The 21148-nt window shown below is 38.9% G+C and overlaps 1 protein-coding gene across 1 annotated transcript in view; it reads right to left on the reverse strand.

Moving 5' to 3' along the window:
* Positions 1 to 5629: 5629 nt before the first annotated feature.
* The window catches only part of LOC122808355 (SLIT-ROBO Rho GTPase-activating protein 3-like), an 881720-nt gene continuing 866201 nt past the window's right edge, over positions 5630 to 21148 (reverse strand). Inside the window, exons 22-23 of the mRNA XM_044079321.1 lie at positions 13513 to 13645; positions 5630 to 7905 (exon numbers count right to left, since the gene is read on the reverse strand). Of these exons, the coding sequence (XP_043935256.1) occupies positions 7681 to 7905; positions 13513 to 13645 (358 nt within the window). The 3' untranslated portion in view covers positions 5630 to 7680. The remainder of the gene's footprint in view (positions 7906 to 13512; positions 13646 to 21148) is intronic.

Genomic DNA, 21148 nt, shown 5'->3' on the forward strand with positions numbered 1-21148 from the left:
TATGGTCCTTTGCACCCATCAATCATTTGTGATGGCTAGCCAGGCTTCTGGGTGCAAGGATAAGCACCCCTGGACTGCCCCAAGAAAAGGACAGCTGGGCAACCTCTCAGGGGCACTGAAAGGGACTGTCTAAAAAGGAATCCTGAGACCCTTGATTTTGTGGATTGCGGGAAATAGTCTCCAAGGGGGTGAGAAGCATATCCAAAAGAGTGGGAGCCAAGGATCTGCAGGCATGGAGAAGACCCTCTCTACCACCTCGAAAAAAGAATGGGTCTGAGTGATCGAAGACCATCCTTCTGGAGCTAAAACTACTGGGACAGAGGATCCCTGAGCTCATCCCAGCCATCCACTACATCAGGGAAGCCAGGGCTGAGCTGGCAAATGTCAATGCTCCAAGAGGAAGTGACAGCTCTGAAAACCTTGGAGTTAAGGTCAACCCCTTGGAGCCAATATTGAGGCTTTGGCTCTGAGAGCCACTCTTTCCTGCCACAGTCAAGCCCGAGCAAGTCAGGGAAGGTGTCAGGGTCAAAGTGAGATCCACTATTGGCTCTGTCACCTCAGCTCTTAGGGCATTCAGATCAGAGGGCTGTGAAGCAGCAGATTGGACTGGAAAGGAGCTAAAGGTCTAAAGGGTGACTGTCTGCCCATGGTCCTGGTAGGGAATGGGGCTAGTAAGACCCCATTCCGGATCTGCATCTGATGAAACTGCCTTCTCACTCTGCCCACCTCTGATTCTGAAAGACTGTAGGAAAATCTGACAGAAGATGCTGTGGAAGGTGGCCTAGATGAAATCCTCAGAGATCTCACTTTACCAGGTGACCCTGAGTTAGGAGGAGAAAGCTCTGAAGGCAAAAGAGCTCAGGGCCGAGGAGAGGACTGGGTGGACTTACTTGGACTTGAGGATCTGGGATATGATACCTTAGCAGCCTTGGCTGGAGGCTCATCTGAAGATGAGGAAGTAGATTTCCCTGGATAATTTTTCTGGGTCCCTGTCTTGTCTGTGTTTTTTGGAAGGGGGTTGAGCCCCTGAAGAAGAATCAGTAGACTGGGCTGAAGGAGGCAAAAGGCCCTTTAAAATAAGCTCATTTCTTCTGCCAGCCAGTGCTCTCTGATGAAATCCCTTGCAAATGGAACAGGAGGCTTTGAGTTGAGCGGGGACGAGACAATATATGCACTCCCTGTGGGCATCAGATGAGGGAATCTTGTGCCCACATGAAGTGCACTTTTTAAAACCTAAAGGTTTCTCAGACATCCTACAACACTAGTGAAAGATGATGAGAAAAAGAGGAGGGAGAAAAAAGGGAACAAAAACAAATCCCACCAAGAATGCTCCAGTGGATGCAAACCAACTAAACTAATATATATATTTTTTATTATAGGCAGAAACACAGACTTAGGAGGTAGGGTAGAGTAGAGGGTAAGGCAAACTACACCAATAGAAAACCACTTAGCTTATCACTTAAGAAAAACTTCTTCAAAGGAGATCAAGTCAGCGAACCACAACGCTTCTCCTAAGAGTGGCAAACAAGATCTGAGGTAACCAGGGAGAATGAGGCATTGTGGGTAGGGGAGGAGCTCAAGCTTCAGAGACTAAGCTTTTGAAAGTGGCCGAACTGGATCCGAGGTCGAATCTGAAACCTACAGGTCAAGGAAGAATGAAAATGACAACATCAGATCAAAAGATAGAACAGAAGTAGATAATGCAAGAAAAAACATAAATGGCATTGAACATTGACTGCAATAGAATGAACATGTTAAAGTAACACTGAACATGTTGGAATTCACATTTATTTCAGCACGCTGGTGTGACGTTTCCAGATTACAAATCACAATTTGCTTGACAGTGTGGAAACCTATATGTAGCCTTCATAAGCTGGGGGAGGTGCAAGCAGATTCAGCATTGGTGTGAACAAGAAGCATAGCCAGGGTGGGGAGAAGGGGGCAACACCCCTAGAAACAAGGTGGTATTTTGGAGAGTGATTGTGAACACCGAGAATGTTTTTTTTGTTTGTTTGTTTGTTAAGCTTTTCATATCAGTAACGTGTGTAGGTATGACAGACTTGATGTGGTGCTCCTCCTTTTTTCTCCTTTCCTCACCTTTTTTTTTTTTTTTTTTTGTCACAATTCATACTGCTCCTGTGTCTTTTACAAGCAAAAATTGTGTGTGGCCACCTGGGATTTCAGTGCTTATAGTATGACTGACAAGGCTGCAGTAAAGTGTTATGTGGCAACACATCAGGAATACAACAGTTTCATTTTTTTCCTTCTGTTGAATTAACTTAATAAACACTGAATTAAAGCAAATGTACTTTGCTGCTGTGTTTTCTGTTCATTACTGTTTAAGATGTGTTTAATTAGGAAAATATAACTGTTTTTTAACATCCATCTGACTTATACATGCATACATACATACCTACAAATATTTTAGGCATGGGCAATAATGTCCTTCTAGCCTGACAATATACCAAAACAGTTATTACGAGTGCCCAGGTTATTCTTAAAAAATCTAAACTAGTGCTTGCTTTAATTTAATTTAATATGGTAGTCTACTCCATGCATCAGCTCCTCTCTCAGAGAGCCAAATAATACCTCTTTCATTCCTATATAATCTTCTCCACAGGTTGCCTGATGATTTTGTGCTACTTGTTAAAAACCACAAACATTCCCAGAGGTACTTGTCTCTAAATGCCCTAAATATCTGATTAAAGTCTGCTTTCCAAATGTCTATCTGAGACAATGTACAAGTTCAAATATTTTAGTCTTTCATAATAACTTAAATGTTAACATCCATGGATGCCTTTGGCATACCTCTGCTGTACTCTTTCTAGGTTATTCATGCTTGTTTTCTTATAAGGTTTCCATACTGTTATTCCACACTCAAGCCTGAGTCTAATATAACTAACAAATAAAGATTTCAAAGTTATTTGTTTATTACATTAGACAAACAAACAAATAATGATTTTCTCCTTTATGATGTCCTAGACTTTATAAATCTTTTTATACAGGCTATACATATTATTAACCAATTAACTGATATGTTTAGAAAAGCTCAAAGCTAGATCTACTTATATAGCCAGGTCTTTAAATGAATCTACAATTTCAATCACTGTATGCTGTATTAAATATTCACCTTTCAGTCTATGTCTCCTAAATCTCATATGCTTAGTTTTTGGTGTACTAATCAGCATATTATTCTCCTTTGCCCAATTGGTCAATTTAGTCAAGTTTTTTTGCAAACATCTCATATCTGTAACACATGCAATAAGTTTACCCATTTTCAAGTCATCTGCATACAGACTATAGAACACCTCAGGTGAAAATGATAGGTCTGAAATATACAATCTAAACAAGTAGAGGCCTAAGATAGAGCCTTGTAGAACACCCTGACTGTAACTTTGAATTTCACCTGTCCAATTAATGTATGATACTTACCATGTCCTATTTGTAAACCATACGGTTATCCATCTTATCAAGAGTACATTAATACCTAGTTGTAATTTATTGATCAGTGCTTTGTGTATAACCCTATCAAATACTGAACTGAAGTTTATATAAATTGCAGAACAGCACAATTTTTCATTAATGGCTGTTATACTGTTATAGGCCATCATGTTACAGATGATTATAATATGCCTGCTGATATATAGTTTCAAGTTCCATCTTACCACCTTCTCAGATAAATAACATCTCACCCAAAGGAGGGCACCTCAGTTGTGCAGCACTACCTTCATCCTACACTAGAGTTTCATTATTGGACAATGACTCTGACTTCCTAGTGTGAGGAACATCCTAGTATTGAAGAATAAAGTGCTGTCATATTAGCTACTGACAAAATACCTTCAGATTTAAGAGTTCTTTCATATATCCTTTTCCTCAGTGAAAGGGTTTACATAAGCTTCCCCACCCAGAATATTCACTGCTATATTTATGGTCCCACAGATGGCCTGGTTTGTTTTGAGAAATTAAATATAAGCATTCTTTAATTCATTCTGGAGTTCTTCCATTCCTCTGTCACTGTCTGATCAATGCCACAACCTCTTTAAGCATCTATATCAATCTAGTGTTTTTGGACTTTTTATTAATATTAAAATGCTTCATCCCCCTTCCAACAGTTATTGTTTTTCCCTTTCTGAAGCCTTTGCTCTTATTATTTTTTTCCTGTTGCTTTGTCTATCAACTGATGTAATTATCCGTCTTGTTTTTCCTGCTTTTTCTTACTTTTCTTGGAAGGCCTAGTCTTTCTTCCGAGTGTTTTCACCTGACTCCCTTGAGATTCTCTGTGGGGTTTTTTTTTTCTGTTTTACTGACATACTTCATATATCTTTGTCAGGTAATACAAGTTAAAATTACATTCTATTTGGTAGATCTAAATGGACATATCTAAACTACCATTCAGAAAATGTATAGTCTTCAGCTTTTAAGATTTATGTAATCCTAGATTACAGAAAATGTCATAAACTCATAAAGCATCAATTAATAAGCCTTTCCATCTTTTTTTCCACTAATGCAACTCTAACATGTTATGTTTTACTGAGACTTGCTTACTTCTTTATCACTTTTCCAAAAATAATGAAATATCAAACTCTGACACATTCAGATTGAAATAAGCAATGCAGTTCTTTATTTCTGAAAGGTAAAACACAGTGTGCCTCTGTACTTTAACACCAGTAAGCATCAAAAACAAAATACCCCATTGAAAATTTACAAACAGTATGCAACAAGAATACAATGGTCACTTCTATATTCTCTAGTAGATGGCAGTTTGCACAGAGGAACTTTGACACAGATATCTTTATCTGCAAAGGACATGTCTCATTTCTCTTATCTATGACCTTTTACCTTTTAAACCCCACAACTCTAAATAAAAAGTGTCAGAAATGCCTACTGAAGAATTACAGTACTACCTGAAATGTACTTAGCTGTTGAAACTGTTTATAGTGGTGGGAAATGTAGCCAGTCACAAAGTAGAGCTTTAGATCTTTGGGAGGTAAGCATACTTTTCAACCTCTTAGTGCAAGAAATCTGAACAAAGCCCGACAAAACTGGGGGTCAAAGGCTCAAAAATAGGGACATATTTTTAAATATTGCTCTTACAAATTTAGAAAGTTGCTAGAGTAACAGGGTTTCTTTTAACTTGTATTTTTCTGAAGGATTTAAAGTCTGAAACTCAAATGTATGTCATTATTTAGTGACTTCAGTCCTCAGATCATTCCAGTGATTTGCCAGAAAACCACAAATTTTATGAGGAACAGACCAAAAATATGAGCCCACAATCTGGATATTCTGCGAAAATCTGGACAGTTATGAGGTATGGAGGTAAGGGTATATGTCTTAGATGCAGGGGAATTACTTTATGGCCAGTACTGTAAAGGTGATGCACTTAGCTGCTATTTATATGAAGGTAAATGTTCCAGGGACCTAAACCTTGTCATCATAATAAACAGAACATGCTGGAGGGATAGATTCCTGTCCCAGAGACTTCCCATACTCTGGAACAAACTACCCTTCATGTCAAGCAAAGCTCCTCATTGGCCCCCTTTAAGAAAAATCTTGACAAGTAGATGGGAAATAGAAAATTCACCCCATGGATCACTTCTGCGGCACTGCTTGACAGGGGCACAGCAAAATACTTTTCTTGGGTGGTGAAAGCAAGGGAACCTTTTTGGCTAGGCTTATATAGGCCCCAGAGCCGATAGCCTAGTACCTATCTATGAACCTATAAACATATATCCCAGCCCTTATTACCATATTACCCTAAGTGAAATCCAGTCTAAGCATCTGACAATCTTTTAATTCCACAGAATCAAACTGAGGTATCTCCTGGTGTCTGTAAAGGAATGGGTCTCCTTCTACCTACTATTGTTTTATACTTACCATCTAACTGAAGGACAGCTTAGTCCCTGTGTACCTGCTATAATATGACTTAACTGACTGTATTATTAGCAAAGCCTCTGGGAATTAGCAGATAACCTTAAAGTAATAAAGTGCCATACAGATGGAAGGAGTAAACAGATGCTTCCATTCATTCAAAATTGTTTGCTACTCTCTCTGTATGACATGGCCTCTAACCCTTAGTACAAAAATATCATCATGTGCACTAGTAACATGGGAAATCTACAGACCTTTACCCCTTTGATATCACATTGTTGAACTACTAGAACTGCTTTTATCAGAAGCTGGCTGCTTCAAAGATTCCTTTGTGATACTTCACTGTTCCACAGCAGAGATTTTGGCTATCTCTGATACTGAACGCATGTGCAACAAAATGCACAATAGGAGTGGAATTAGACAAATCTGACTGTTTTATCAATTCCAAAATATCTGATCCTGGTATCAGGCTTCTTGATATACTAACATGGCATCTGGCAGAGACAGACAAACAAGAGATGGACTTACGTGTCTTCAGCTTCACATGACAGTTCAGGTCACGGCTCTCAGTACAACATATTAAAATAGAGTGCATTTTGGGAATTTGCCTCAGAAGCTTAAAAGCCATCAACCTTCAGATTCATTTGGGAGCTTATAGCATCTCTCTTACATGTTATGGTAAAATATATGATGCAATAGTAGTTCATGACCTTTAAGCAAGGACGGTAGAGGATAGTGCTGCTTGGTTGTTCATTTTGTTCTTCTGTTGTACGCACTGCGGACTGTAGATGCACTGGCACTCTTTTCTTCATCCTTTCCCACAGCCTACAGGTAGGCATTTGATCCTGATAAGGCCAGTGCACCTGTATTTTACTTTTTTCATCTCAAATTCTTCCCATTCCAGTCAGAAAGAACATAAATATAATGCAACACCTGCCCCCTTGTACCACTACAGGGAAATAAGCTCTACATATAAACAAAACAGTTCCCACCACACACACACCATTAGAGGATATTTTTGACAAAAAAATATTATGCCCCTCCCCAAGCCTTAAACATAAAATGATGCTAGTTAGCAGGCCTCATCTACAAACTGTTCCAGAATGTCTGTTAAGGTCAGTCGTCCAATCCAGACTGACTTCTATTGCTTTCACACTGTGCTCAGCAGCTGGTGGTCAGGGCATAATATAAAATGAAAAAGAAGTTTGCAAAAGGTATGCCCAGATCCAGCAAGGGATCTTGTTAGAGGTCCATGGTTGTGCAAAACCTGTGGTGGCACTACTGACCTAACAAACAAGAATGGGTTCAATTAGCCTGGTACAGTGCATGCTTCCTTATAACTCTTGTAAAAGTTCTGCACGTCAAATGATCTTTCAAATCCACTTCAGATTAGCATGACTGTTGTTCAGATGGCATCTGATGGCTGTTTCTCTCTGGCACCACCAGATGTAGACACTCTAAAGTGCAACCCAGTCAGGAAAGCCTCCTAGAATTTCTATATGGACTGTGTTAACACAAGACACGGATGCATGTCTGTGCATATATAAATATATACACAAGCAGATATTTACATAACACACATACACACATACACACGCACACACACAAACATATGTACACACACAGAGAAGAAAAGCCACGCATACAAACTGTAACCGGACATGTGTGTTAACAATTAAGAATGGAGCTTTCTGTAGCTGAGTTGATGTTAAATTTCCAACAATCATGAAAATGAATCAGTGGCTTTGTTTCAGTATATATATGTATTTTTTTGTTCATGGCTCAGTTGCATCATAGGGTCTGGTGCGTGACCTAATTCTTGCCCCGTATTCCAAATCCAGTCTTAGACTGGCCTGCTTTTTTGCCTACTGTTCCAGACTTTGCTGCTTCTGATGTAGCGCTGCCACCCTTTTTCCCATCTGTGCCTACACCAGACACCTTGGCTGCTTCACAAGTTGTGCTGTTTTCTGTAATGGTTTTTGATTGATGCACAGACAGCAGTTCCTTAAATACAGAATTCATATTCTTCGTAACATCCTAAAAACAGAATAAGAGAGAAAATGTCTATTAATTAATACATTTTGGTCATTATTGTAAAGCAAATTCATCCTTTCTTATTGCCACACCATAATACATTGCTCAGACCTAATAAAGAATGTCACTGCTTGTGGAGGTCTGTTAGACTGGCAAAAGGCAAACACAAAATGGATTTTAAGAAGTATATTTTCACAAAGTGAGCAGTAAAATAGAACATTAGTCTGCTGATAGAACTGGACCATCTTGACATAAAACAATCATGGACATAACCATGCAAGCAGCATTAGGAAAAGTAATTGTCTGATGATTGCTACTAACCTGGGAACCAGTATCACATTGCTGGCCAGGGCATGGACAGATGTGCATTAGGAGAATTATATTACATAGTATATAAGTGACTTCCATTAATAGCCAGTCACATGGTAGCTGAGATTACACAGCTGTGATGTGGCTATCTATACTTTATGAGGGGAAGCACACACTGTTGCCTCTGGATCCACTAGGAAGCTTCCTTTCCTTATCTCGCATCTTCTTGGGAACATTGCCATGACAGGTAAGTTAATGGTGGGGAAATGATTTTGAGCAGCATTTGTAAAATACAAGATATAATTCAAGCAAATTACATACAAATGCAGCAAAACAGAGCTTGATGCACCACAATGGGAGGAGATATAAAGTTTCAATGTAATACATATTTTAACATTTCCATCACACATCAAAATTTGTGCTAATGGGCTATGATGAGCATTTCTGAGTGACAGTAACAAGCCATCTTAGAGGAAATTATCTTCCACAAAGGTAAAGAGCCCTGTCTAAAAAAAATCAAACACAGTACTGCACTGATTGCTTAAAACAGACCCTTGATATGGTGGACCAATATTATTTTCATTGTTTGTGTGTTTGTGTGTGTATGTCCCTGTTGTGCATACAGCTCCAGACAGTAAAAGAGAAGACTTTAAATGCCTGAGCCTGCCTAGACTGTGGTTAGTAGAGCAGAATTCAGAATACTAAGCAGTCAATGCTTCTTCATACCATTTTGAAGTTTGTTGATAAAGCCCATCTGTTCTGCTCTGTCCAATCCCTCCATAGACCTAAGTTTGGCTGTGATCCTTTCAGATCATTGGACCAGCACATAAAACGTGTTTTACTGGCAGACCAAGGGTTAACACATATTTTGATCACTTCTGAAATGGAACATTTGCATGTCCAAAAAACAATAAATGTACACCTGTGATGTCTGATAAGGGCAGTTAACAACTGTTTTTCTGGCTTAAAAACATGGATTAGTTATCTTCTTTTCAGAATGATATTATAACCTCCCCTCTATAAGCCTTGCTGCCATATGATTTTCCACCATCACAGTGGAATTACCTCTCTCTGAGTTACTCTTTTATTATCAGAAAACATTTCTAAATGAAAGCTGTTTAAAGGTGGACATATCAGATTTGGTACTAGCTGGTTTGTAAACACTGACAATATTGGATAATGTGTCTGTCACAGTCCCTACAATTGGAAATGTAATATATTCATCTTGTAGTATTAATATATATATATACAGAGAGACCCTAATCATGTTTGACCAATAAGAGTCTAATGTATCCAGGATAATGTGGGTAAATCTAGTATCATCACAGCAACACATTCATTTTGATGTGCATTAGACAACAGTCTTGTATAGATTTTACTGTCATTTATTTATTTTTCTAAACCAGATTCTTCCACCGTGAATGATATTTCTTCCCACTATTCCTGGATCCCTTTTGTGCTCAGATTCTATACATTTTTATGTAATGCTTTTGGCATAGTCATTATTTTAATTTCAAAAAATGGTTATCCTCAATAGAAACTGTTATTCTGCCTTTACATTCCTCCTATATATTTTTTATAGTTTCAGAATTGAGGTCGTCATTATGTTTCTTGTACCATATATCAGTCATATATAATTATATAATTTGGTGTAATGCTGTAATTTTCTGTCTGTATTCCTACAACTTTGAGAATCAAAGTTCTTGGCACTATATATTCTGCAATCATGTTCATATCTTCTGATACTTTGTGCATGAATTTCTTCATTTTCCCCGACATATGTTACAAAATGAAGTCATATATATTTTTCACTTTAGTACTGTCCTCTGAATTCATATGGATGCAACATCACTAGACATATTCCGTTCTAAGAGGTGGTGTTGATCTGGGGTTGTTAAAAATCCCCTTCAGTGGTTGTGGCCTGTTATAGATTTAAGACCTTTTCCAAACAAATATATGAAAATGTCCACAGGCCCATACTGCAACTGCTGCTTCCTTTTCTACTTGTGGCTATATCTGCTCTAATTGGACAATCATCTACTTGCCTAACTTATTGCTTTTTGCCTATCATCCTTTACTTAGAAATGAGCACAGACATACTAAACTTGCATCTACCGCTAGCCTCATCTCACATATCCAAGCCAAACCCTTGTGGTAAATTTAAATTTTTAAATGCATGACTGTTCATTCAAGTAGAGTAACCTTCTTCAATAATTTCCATAAAGCTGTTGTTGTTAGCATAATATATTGTATCTGATGAACACTGAGCTGGACTTTACCATTAAAAGCAAACTTCTTACTTCCTTTGAATTGTTCAGTGAGGTTTTTCATCAATAGCTTTAAACTGTTTGGGTCCGATCTTTCTTGAAAGCAATTCCCTTTTCAAATAACATGTTCTACTTTGTGCTGAGCTTTCTCCACACATCAGGCTTCTACACATTATGAGCCAAACATGACTCAAAAATGCCATACTACATCCTCTTTGTGTGTGTAAATATACAAATGTGTCCCAAAATCAATACTGTGGAATGTGTTTCCACCACTAAGTTCATTTGTGATATCACCCAATAATGGAGTCAGATTTCTTTTTTTTTTTCTGTAGGGTCCTGTTTTTCATCCTCTGGTGAATATATATTTTTACCTCATCTCCTTTGTTGGGGGAGCTATGAAGGGATGCAACTGTATATTTGAGGATAGTAAATGCTCTCCTTAAAATAGAGAATCTTTAAATGCACTTAGAGGAAATCCATACTAAGTCTGAAATGGCTGTACAAATGAAAAGCCATCTTCTGTGGAATACAGTGATCTCAAAGTTAGTCTCCTTAAGAAGCAGTTTGACCCATGGAAACAAAAATGCTTATAGCAAATAACAGCAAGTTATTTCACATGAATTGTACTTAATTTTTCAGATTTTGAGTCTCATGTTATCAAGTCTTAGTGCTGGCTTGCTCTACTTTCAGTAACAGCTATTTGTCTCTTCTAATTCTTCCATTTTCTTTCTCAAATAGAAAAGGAAAAGGTATTCCCCTCTGCAGAAGGACTTCTGGTTGCATGCTTGCATTTGCATGCTACTTAACTTGCTAAAATGTTAGATTTCCTATGCCAGTAAAACACCACTATACTCAAATCAGCTGTCAAATATGTCATCATTTGTATTACTAATTGTGCAATATTGTGTGCATACCCCTTACTGACCTGGCAAATGGATACATCACCTGTGAAGATGATGTTCCTTCCAGCACATAAATTGCTGAAATGTTTATCTCAGTTACTATTGTTTTTGCTTTAAAGTGCCTTTGTCATGGCGTGGCACTTTGGGTTATAGTTTCTTAGTTGGTTTTTTTTTCATAATTTTGTCTGTGATTGTAGGGTTTTAAATATGACAGAGGTTATTATATTTATTGAGACAAGATTTTGTGAGTGTTTTAACTTCAGGGTCCACACATCATTTAGTTGCCTCTGGACTTGTGTTATTGTCCCTTCTGTGGATTATATAAAAAACATGCTATGGATTTTTTTCTTACTCATAATCTCTTCTCTCTCATTGTGTCTTGCACTGAAACATTCTGTAGACAGGTCTTTTGCATCATTGCTTCATGTAGGTCTTTTTGTTATATGTCATATTTTTTTCTTGACACCTACTTGTATTGCAGCTTTTGCACACTCAGGCAAAATGGATTAATATCTTACATGTTATGTATTTCTCTTAGCAGAATATTATATTTCATGTGGAAATTGTTCTTAACAGTATCTACAAACTGAACTGTTACTTTCTTTCACATTTTCAGCATCAACATTCCTACCTTATGAATCATCTACTTTACTTTGTTCTTGCTTTTAATCCTTTTACATACCATTGTTGTATTCTAGTGCATTTATATGTTTTGCCTTACAAGCTTTGCTTCTTTGCTTGCATCTCTGACATCTTAAGTAATGCAACAGACTCAGTAATAATGTTTTATGTTAACTCATTCACACGTTACAGCTCTCAGTGAATGAGATATGACATTCCTGAGGGATGGCAAGCTACACAATAGCTACCTAAAACTGTGAGGTAAAGCAACACTTAAATATGAGAAAAACACTTCATATTAAACAAGTAAAGCAGATGCTGACGTTTTTTTTTTCAGATTTATAGTGTTTTGCAGATGTGAAGCTAACTATAGTGTGATTGGCACTGTAGGTGTGTGTGGGTTAAATCAGGCTCAGACAATGTTTTCTCCTAACTCTTCCTAAATTGAAATGTTGAATAATTTGTATCTATACCTCTGTCAGTGCCTGAAAACTGAAACAGTTTCTTGGCACTCCAACTGGTCTTATGCAATACAGTTGTGCTATTCCATATTCTTCTTAGACAGAACTTCTGACCATAACATCTGCATATCGTGCATTTTTTCTTTTGTAGAAGATGCTTCCAGAATGTTTCCTGCATACATGAAACATGTGCCTCTTGTATATGGCATTGTCTTATATACACATATTTATGATTCATATAGGAAGCATTACTATCTGGCATTTTAGTAGGCTTGTAGCCATGGATATGACATTTGGTGATCCTACCAGATGTAATCTAAGTGGTGAACATGACCTTCTTCTCACTTCCTAGGATGAATTTGTTAAAAATGACCGCCTACTCCTGTCCTCCCAACCCACTCCTCTAGTACCTGTCCAGCTAACTGAACATGGAACATCTAGGATACAGTGAGGGATTCAGTCCTCTGTGCCACCATGTCAGATTATGACAATTATCATAATTACAACAACACTGGAAGGTAACGTTAAAATAATATACATCAGAATTAGGACACAATGTTTCATAATTTTTTACTTTTCAACAAAGTGTAAAGAGTTTAATGTGTAGACTGCACTTATTTTCCTTATAGACCTCTGAAAGGGCTCAATAGCTGAAAAATGCAGTGGAATAAGAACGTTGTGCTTATCGTAAAATTTAAGTATACCCTTATTTTACTTTATTTTTTACTAAAGGGGCTTTTCTGTTACCATATTGTATGACATTTGCCAGCTCTTTTCTTTACTTCACATGTACAGACATACAAAGTAATATTTTATATATATATATATATATATATATATATATATATATATATATATATATATATATACACACACATACATTGGTACAGTGGTCCTGGTTTACAATTATTTCTTTCCTGCTAAAAGTATTAATAAAAAGGAAACAACTATGTATATAAATGTTTGCAAGTGAACAGACAAGAAGGGTGAATGTGACAGCTTGTATCAAACAAGAATGCACAATTCGGTTCATTCTGCATAGATTACCTTGTCCACCTCCACTTTTTCTGCCGTCTGTCGATCGACATTAGCACCATGTCTGGCCATTGAAGCACTTTTGCTCCCTGCGCTTTCAAATGTGTTACGCCTGTCTTGTACATTGTGTAGAGGAGCAGCTTTACTGTGACAAATACAAAAAAATTAAAGTGAAGTAGCAATCTTCTTAGCAACCAAACAGATACTTTTCGTTAAACTCTGCCTGTTAAAGCTTTGCTTGCTTCTGCTGTTTCTGCTCTCCATTAAGATATAAACTGCATATTGCTGTATGAAAACTTGGGAAATATAGAACTGCTATGATAACAATTTACTTCAGCTTTGATCATTTTTACATTGGAATCCTGAATTGGTTACCTCTGGGTTGATCTAATGTCAAAACTGTATAAGAAAAACTATGACTCACAGCAAAATTAATTTGACATTCTCAGGAAGTCACAGGGAGGAGTTACCAGTCTGGAAATGGACCAAGGAAACAAGGAGTTGTCAGTGTCCTAGGCTGAACTATCATCTTTATCCCTAAATACCCACCATTTATTCCCTATAGTATTATTTCTCTTTGCAGTCTGACCTGCTAGCAAAAGTCAATAAATGTATCTGTGTGTGTGTCTTTGTGTGTCTGTGTGTGTGTGTGTGCACGCGCAAGCGTGTGTGTGTGTGTGTGTGTGTGTGTGTGTGTGTGTGTGTGTGTGTGTGTGTGTGTGTGTGTCATGAGTGAAATGTTTGTCCTATTTTAGTTCTGTTCACGAGTGTCCATATGCTCATATCTTGTAAAGCGTTTCTTTGTCTGATTTAGTTTTAGTAATTCTTGAAATGAGAAAAACATAGGTTCATAGGTTGGTACTAGGCTACTGGCCCTAAGGCCTATGCAAGCCTAGCCATAACAATTCCCTGGAAATTTCTTCCCACAATATTTACTTCTCTGGGCCTCTGTCTAGCAGTGTGACTGACATGATCCCCGGGGTGAATTTCCTATCTCACATCCAATCATCAAGGTTCCTTTTGAAGAGGGCCAGTGAGGCGCTCTGCTTGACATGTATGGGCAGTCTATTCCAGAGTATGGGGAGTCTCTGAGTCAGAAACCTATCCCTCCAGCATGTTTTGTTCATTGTGATGATAAGGTTTAGATACCTGGAGCGTGTGGCTCAGAGGGATTGGGATTTCTTTAAGTGGAGCATGTCCAACAGCTCAGGGTTTGACATGGCCTTGTATGTTACACAGATCGCCTCTGAATAGATGATATGCCACAGAGTATATCTGGAGTTTTTTTAGACGGTCAGCATATGGCATCTGCTTTAGGCTTGTGATTCTTTTAGTGAGGTATTTCTGTGGCCTTTACAACTGTTGTAGATGTCTTGTGAGGTACATACCAAATGGGGCATTATACTCTATAATGGGGTCTAATGAGGGATGAGTACAGTGGGACAATGACCTCTTTTTTTCTGGATGAAAAGCCCTTAGTGATGAGGTGTGCCACGTAGAAGGATTTCCTGACTGTTGTGGTGATGTGGTTATCGAAAGTGAGACCACTGTCCACTTGTGTCCCTAAGACTCTCATCACACTTTCGATGTTTAGTGTCCTGCCTCCTATGTGGTAGTTCATGGGTACATGTTTTTTTCCAAAGGGGATAACTTAACATTTCTTGGCATTAAGCTTGAGCCCATGGCTCTGGCACCAGGCATCTGTTTCTGTAAGGCCCTTTTGTGGAATATCCACATCATTTGGGGATTCTATAATGGCTCCCAGTTTGCATTCATCTGCAAACTTTGTTAGCCAGAGTCTCTTAGTGTTGGCTTGTACTTCAGAGAAGTAGATGCCAAACAAGAGTGGTCCCAGGACTGAACCCTGAGGTACTCCATTTGTCACTTATCTGGAGCTGGATTCAGAGTCTGCTACTTTTACAGTCTGGGTTCTGTTAGTAAGCCAGTTGGCAACCCATCGAGTGACGTAGGGATTTATGCCCAGCTTAGTAAGTTTATCTATGATTCCAGAGTGGGGGATGGTGTTGAAGGCCTTGGCGAGGTCCAGATAAGCTGTGTGGACCGCCTTACCCTCGTCCACAGCTCTGGAGACTGATTTGAAGAAGTCAATCAGATTCAGGAGACAAGATCGGCCCTTCACAAACCCAAACTGGGTGGGGTCCAGTGTTTGAAGGTTGCCAATGTCTTTGTTTATAAGTTCCATGATAATGCATTCCATGCCCTTGCAGATCAGGCTTGTCAGACTGATGGGACGGTAGTTCCCAGGATCCAAGGCGGATCCTCCCTTGTGGAGCGGGATAACTGTAGCTGTGCACCACTCAGTGGGCATGAAGCCTGAGGTGAGGCTATGATTAAACAGGACACTTAGGTGGGGTGCCAGTTTATTTTGTAGTTCATGTAGTACACAGCCTGAGATGTCATCTGGTCCCATGGATGCTGTATTCTTAGCTTTGGAGAGTGCTATTTCTACCTGTGTGGCTGTGATTATCGGAATTTGGCAATGTTTTGGTATTGAGATGGGCCCTTTAGGGGGTGAGAGGGGGGGTGAAGTTGGCACTAAATCGATCTGCCAGGATATTGGCAATATCCTTGGGATCAGTATATTTAATGCCATTCTGTTGTAGCGCAGAGCAGATCTGAGCATTGCCATTTAGATTCTTGACATAACTATAGAATGCCTTGTGGTTGTATTTGGAATCTTTGGCAATTTTATTTTCGTAACTAGCTTTTGAGGATTTTATGAGGGATCTCAGTTTCTTACTGAGGCTGGTGAGGGAGTTTTTTGCATCCTGAGATTTCCTCTTTTCTGCAACAGTTTCTTCCTTCTGTTGTATAGTTTGTTTATAGCAGGAACCACCAGATTGGCTTCCTTTTTTTGAAGATCATCTTGGTTCTATTTGGGATGGGACGATTCATGCATGAGTGGATGTGCTCGTACAGTGCCTTAGTGTTTGATTCTGCAGTTGAACTTCCAGATCCCGTCTGCGTGGGTGTTGTGAAGTTTGTCACTTCTGACTTCAGTAGCATGAAGTTGGCTTTGGAGAAGTTTTTAAGGAGGTTTCCTTACTGGGGGGTGGGGGTGGGATGTGGATGTCAAGGGTGATTTGCTTATGGTCAGACCTGACCAATGAGGGGGTGACCACTGGTGTGGAGCATCTGTCTCCCATGTTGGTAATGACCAGGTCTAGGATATTGGAGCCCCTGGTGGGACAATGGATTAGTTGATCCAGGGCGTTGGAATTTATAAATTCCAAGAACCGTTGGGAAAAGGAGTTGGTACCTGAGTAGTTTTCCCAATTAATGGCAGGGTAGTTGAAATCACCCAGTATTAGGGTGTTTGGTTGTATCTTAATATTTTCCAGTATGTTTAGGAAGGTGTAGTGAGGAATCTTGGGGTATGGTGGGGGATCTGTAGCAAGCTACAATTTGGATTGCAGTCTTACCTAGTGTTAGTTGTACCTGGAGAATTTCAGACACATTGTGTTGGGCAACTAGCCTAGAGGTGTGAATATCATTGGTGAATATGGACACTCCTCCACCTTTAGTGTTTCAGTCTTGGTTTTGTGGCCAAAAAGTGTGGTAAGAATTGTAGCCTGGTATTGCAGGGGTGCTCTCTGGAGCCTTGAACCAGGTCTCAGTCACTGCACAGATATCGATGTTCTCCATTTTTAGGAGTGCCTCGAGAGTGTGCATTTTGAGGTTTAGACTTCTAGCATTGAGTAGCATTACCTTCAGATTTTGCATGCTTGTATCTGTTACAACACTCATTTGTCCTCCTAGTTTTAATTATCAACAATATTAAAACTTCAGAGTGAAGTACTTTTACTATTTTATTTACATGTAATTTAAAGTGGAAAAAAGAAAGGCATGATCCTTCACTAAAATCTATGCCTTTTATACAGCTAGGTCTAAGAATTCAGTGCAATTTGGAACTGACTGGATAACTCCAGACACAAGATATGATAAAATCTAAATTTTATCAATGCTTGTGGAAAACAATGATGTGTGCTCCAACAAAATAATTCCATGCACACTGAGTAGCTGTTGTACCTTTGCCGCAAGGAATCAACAACTAGGACTTCCTGACATATTACTTTGGAAATCACATTTGGAAATTTAATATTTCTTGCTACAAAACTTGCCACTCACAGTGTCTGTAGAGTTTATTAGCAATGAAGTCCTGGATGGAAAGCTGAGAGCTGTGATATTCAGTTCTTCCATCCCTTCTAACATGTACTAGCAAGCATACAGTCAGGGAGTTTAACATGAGCTGGCAGGCAGTGGACAAGCTTGTTCCACTCTGGCATGAACCAACAGGCAGATTGGTTAATGGAGGATACAAACATGTGCCATCCTAACGTGTACTGGCAAGCAGTCAGGTTAATTGAGGGCACAAACATGAGGGGGTTGATATGCTTAATAATATTTCCATGTTATTAGAGGCCAAATTAATAGGGAGGAATTAGCAGGATAAAACAAACCCTCCCCCATGTCACATTTTGATGTAACTAGGGTTTGCCACCAAACTTATTGTAGGAATAAAGGTGCAAATGAGAGACTAGTAAAGCTCATACCTAACATCAGTAAGTGAAGGAAATAAAATATTTAAAAAATATAACACCTAGAATGGGGTGGAAGGGAATCAAAAAAGAAAAATTAATAGACTGTACACTGAACAATCAATAAGGGACCTATGATTAATATATTATTTATCATTTTAACTTGTTTTAAAAGCAGTGTCTTAGGTATCTATTAATAGTGTTTATATTACATTATCGGCTGATGAAAAGAGCGAACGCTCTTTCATCGAACCGAGAATGTCTAAAGTCCTAAACAGCGAAGACACGGAACAGTGAATTTTTTCCGAGGGAAAATATTTGCTCCTCCACACCCCCCTACTTAAATATACCAACTCCAAAATAGCACCATAGTGGAGGAAATCGCAAAGTCCAAAGACATGGCCCACTGTTTTTTTCCCTGGGAAAAAAATTATGTTCCATGTCTTCCCGGTTTAGGTCTTTCGACATTATCGGTTCGATGAAAGAGCGTTTGCTCTTTTTATCAGCCGATAATGTAATATAGACTCTATTAATACACCACTATTAGTTCATATGAAACATTAATCAGAACACATATTTATCAATTTTGGCTTTTCGGGTTTCATCCTAAAAGCTGTCAGCTGATGTTATTTGACTAAGCAGAGAATACTGCCAGGCTGGCCAAGAAATTACAAAGGCTTTGTCTGGTCCAGTCTGGAGATGACCTCCTAACTATTTAGGACACATTAGAGGAGACTCAAACTGATGATACTAAGGAATGAGATGAAGGACACTGCAAAACAGAATAAAAACAGACTGGCCAAACTTGTCAACATGACATGCATTTGCTTTAAAGAGCCTCTCTACATAGCATTTCTTGAGGAAAAAAACATAAATATATAACCAAATCTATACAGATTTCAGATTTCCTTTTATTTGATGCCTGTACCAGTAACATGAAAACAAGACCTGCAGATATTAAGGCAGTTCTATTCAAGGACAAGCTGGAAGGAGGTGCTGTTCCCCACATCTCAGGGGATGCAGATATTTAGAATTTGGGAGAACGTTGGGGATATATGTCAGACTGCCAGGTAAGAAGCATGGCAGATGTCTGCCTTTGAGTGGGAGTATTGTGTCATACAGTGAGGACCACCACTCAGCTCTGCAGAGAAAGGAGTCAAATGCATGCTTCACTTCAGCTGCCACACACAAATACCACAATAACTGTCAAGGAATACGGCAGAGGCAAAGAGAGAGAGACAGAGGGTGTGTGCATGTGTGTGTGTGTGTGTGTGTGTGTGTGTGTGTGTGTGTGTGCGCGCGTGTGGGCATGCGTGAGCACATACATACCCATAATTTGCTCCATATATGATGACCTAGAGTGTGGAAGAAATATTTATAAAAGCTGTTCAGTCGGTAAGGGATGGACATGGACACTATGTACATATGTACAAATTATCTGTCAAAAGTTATGATGGTACAGCTTACTGTGTTTTGTTTTCTGTGTGCATTTCTCCTTTCGTCTATATGTTAATTCATATGATGTGTGATACGACAACAATCATGTACTTTGGGCTGACAGAATGGGTTTCTAGACTACTTACAAAGACAGATGTCACAAAGTGACAAGTTATTATGTATCACATAAACCATATCCCACAAATACCATTTTTCTGTCTTTCAGTGTTTTACTAGGTTAGACTAGAAATTTCCATCCATTTCAATGGACAATATGAATTGCCTAAGAGCCTGCTTCAAAGAGTTTTAGCTTATTTGTGTTGAGTTTTATGAATGAAATGTGTTGTTGACAGTTTTCTGCTGTAGTTCTGAAATAGCATCTTATTGAGTCAATTTAGTTCTAGTTAGTTTAGTTATGCTCTGTGACATGCAATATATTTTTCAAGTTCAGCAGATGGGGTTAAAGCTTTGTTTTACATATTTTTTTCTCCTATTTTACTTTAACTGTTCCATTCTAAGATGAATGAATTACATCTCACATGCGGTTAATTTGGGTGAGTGTTGATACATTGTGGAGGTCTATACATGCATTCTATGCGCAAAGTGAGGGGTATTCTGAAAAAAACAGACCACTGCAAAATAGTGTAGTGAGTAGTGAAAAGCAAGGAGAAGGTGATTCAGAGGCACATGTAGTCTGATCGCATTAGTGGGGAAAAACTAGGCTTTATCTGCAAATGACTACATAATGACAAGCAAATGACTGCCAACATGCTATTATGAACCATCACACATTTAAATGATGAAATTAATCATGACCAAGTGAAAAACATATAAATTTTGCATGATGAGCTGTGATAGTTAGCTTATCTGTTCACCATCGTTTCTCAGCGAATAGGTGTATCTCTTAGATGAATATTCTAGGAGAAGCACCTACATTAGCTGGTCAACATATGCTAGTGACTACTTTGGAAGTCATTGTCCATGATGTTGTGTGCCACAGCCCTCCTCACTGCAGCAGTGTCAGTGGCTGAGATATCATTGACTTTCCATGGCCAAGGTATGGTCAACTGTTACCATGTGGACAGCGATCTCATATGGGAGCTAGTAAACTGTAACTGTCCTCACATGGGATCAAGGTGGATGCACAGAACGCCTATACCAGTGAACATAAACGTGTGTGCAGCATTAACTATTCCTCTACAGGGACCTTTAACCTTCAGCTATGAACACACTAGGGGATTGCTAAGCCTCAACTTTGTGAATCCTATACTAGTTGCTAGATGTGATGCTAAAGCATGAGGAAAAGAACTGTCGGCCCCCATATGCAGCAAATAAGAGAACCATCAGTATGTGTGCATACTACAATATAGCCCACTTCCCTCAGGTTGAGGTTATTGGCTGCACTTACATTCCTAGGAAGGGCTCATCTGCTCAACATGGCATCAAGTATATCAACCGTAAGGATTTCCACTCCATCAATTACCAGGTGGGGAGCAGTGCATAATGGATTATATAATGCGCCTGCATATCATCCAAGCAGTTTCCATAGGTTCATAGAAGGTTACTAGACTAACGGCCCTAGACCCCATACAAGCCTAGCCATATTTATTCCAAGTTGCTCCAATTGTTGGTGGTTAGGTGAGTGAAGTTCA

The sequence above is a fragment of the Protopterus annectens genome, chromosome 8.part0, assembly GCF_019279795.1.
Source record: "Protopterus annectens isolate FY-2018-M chromosome 8.part0, PAN1.0, whole genome shotgun sequence".
Lineage (NCBI taxonomy): Eukaryota > Metazoa > Chordata > Ceratodontiformes > Protopteridae > Protopterus > Protopterus annectens.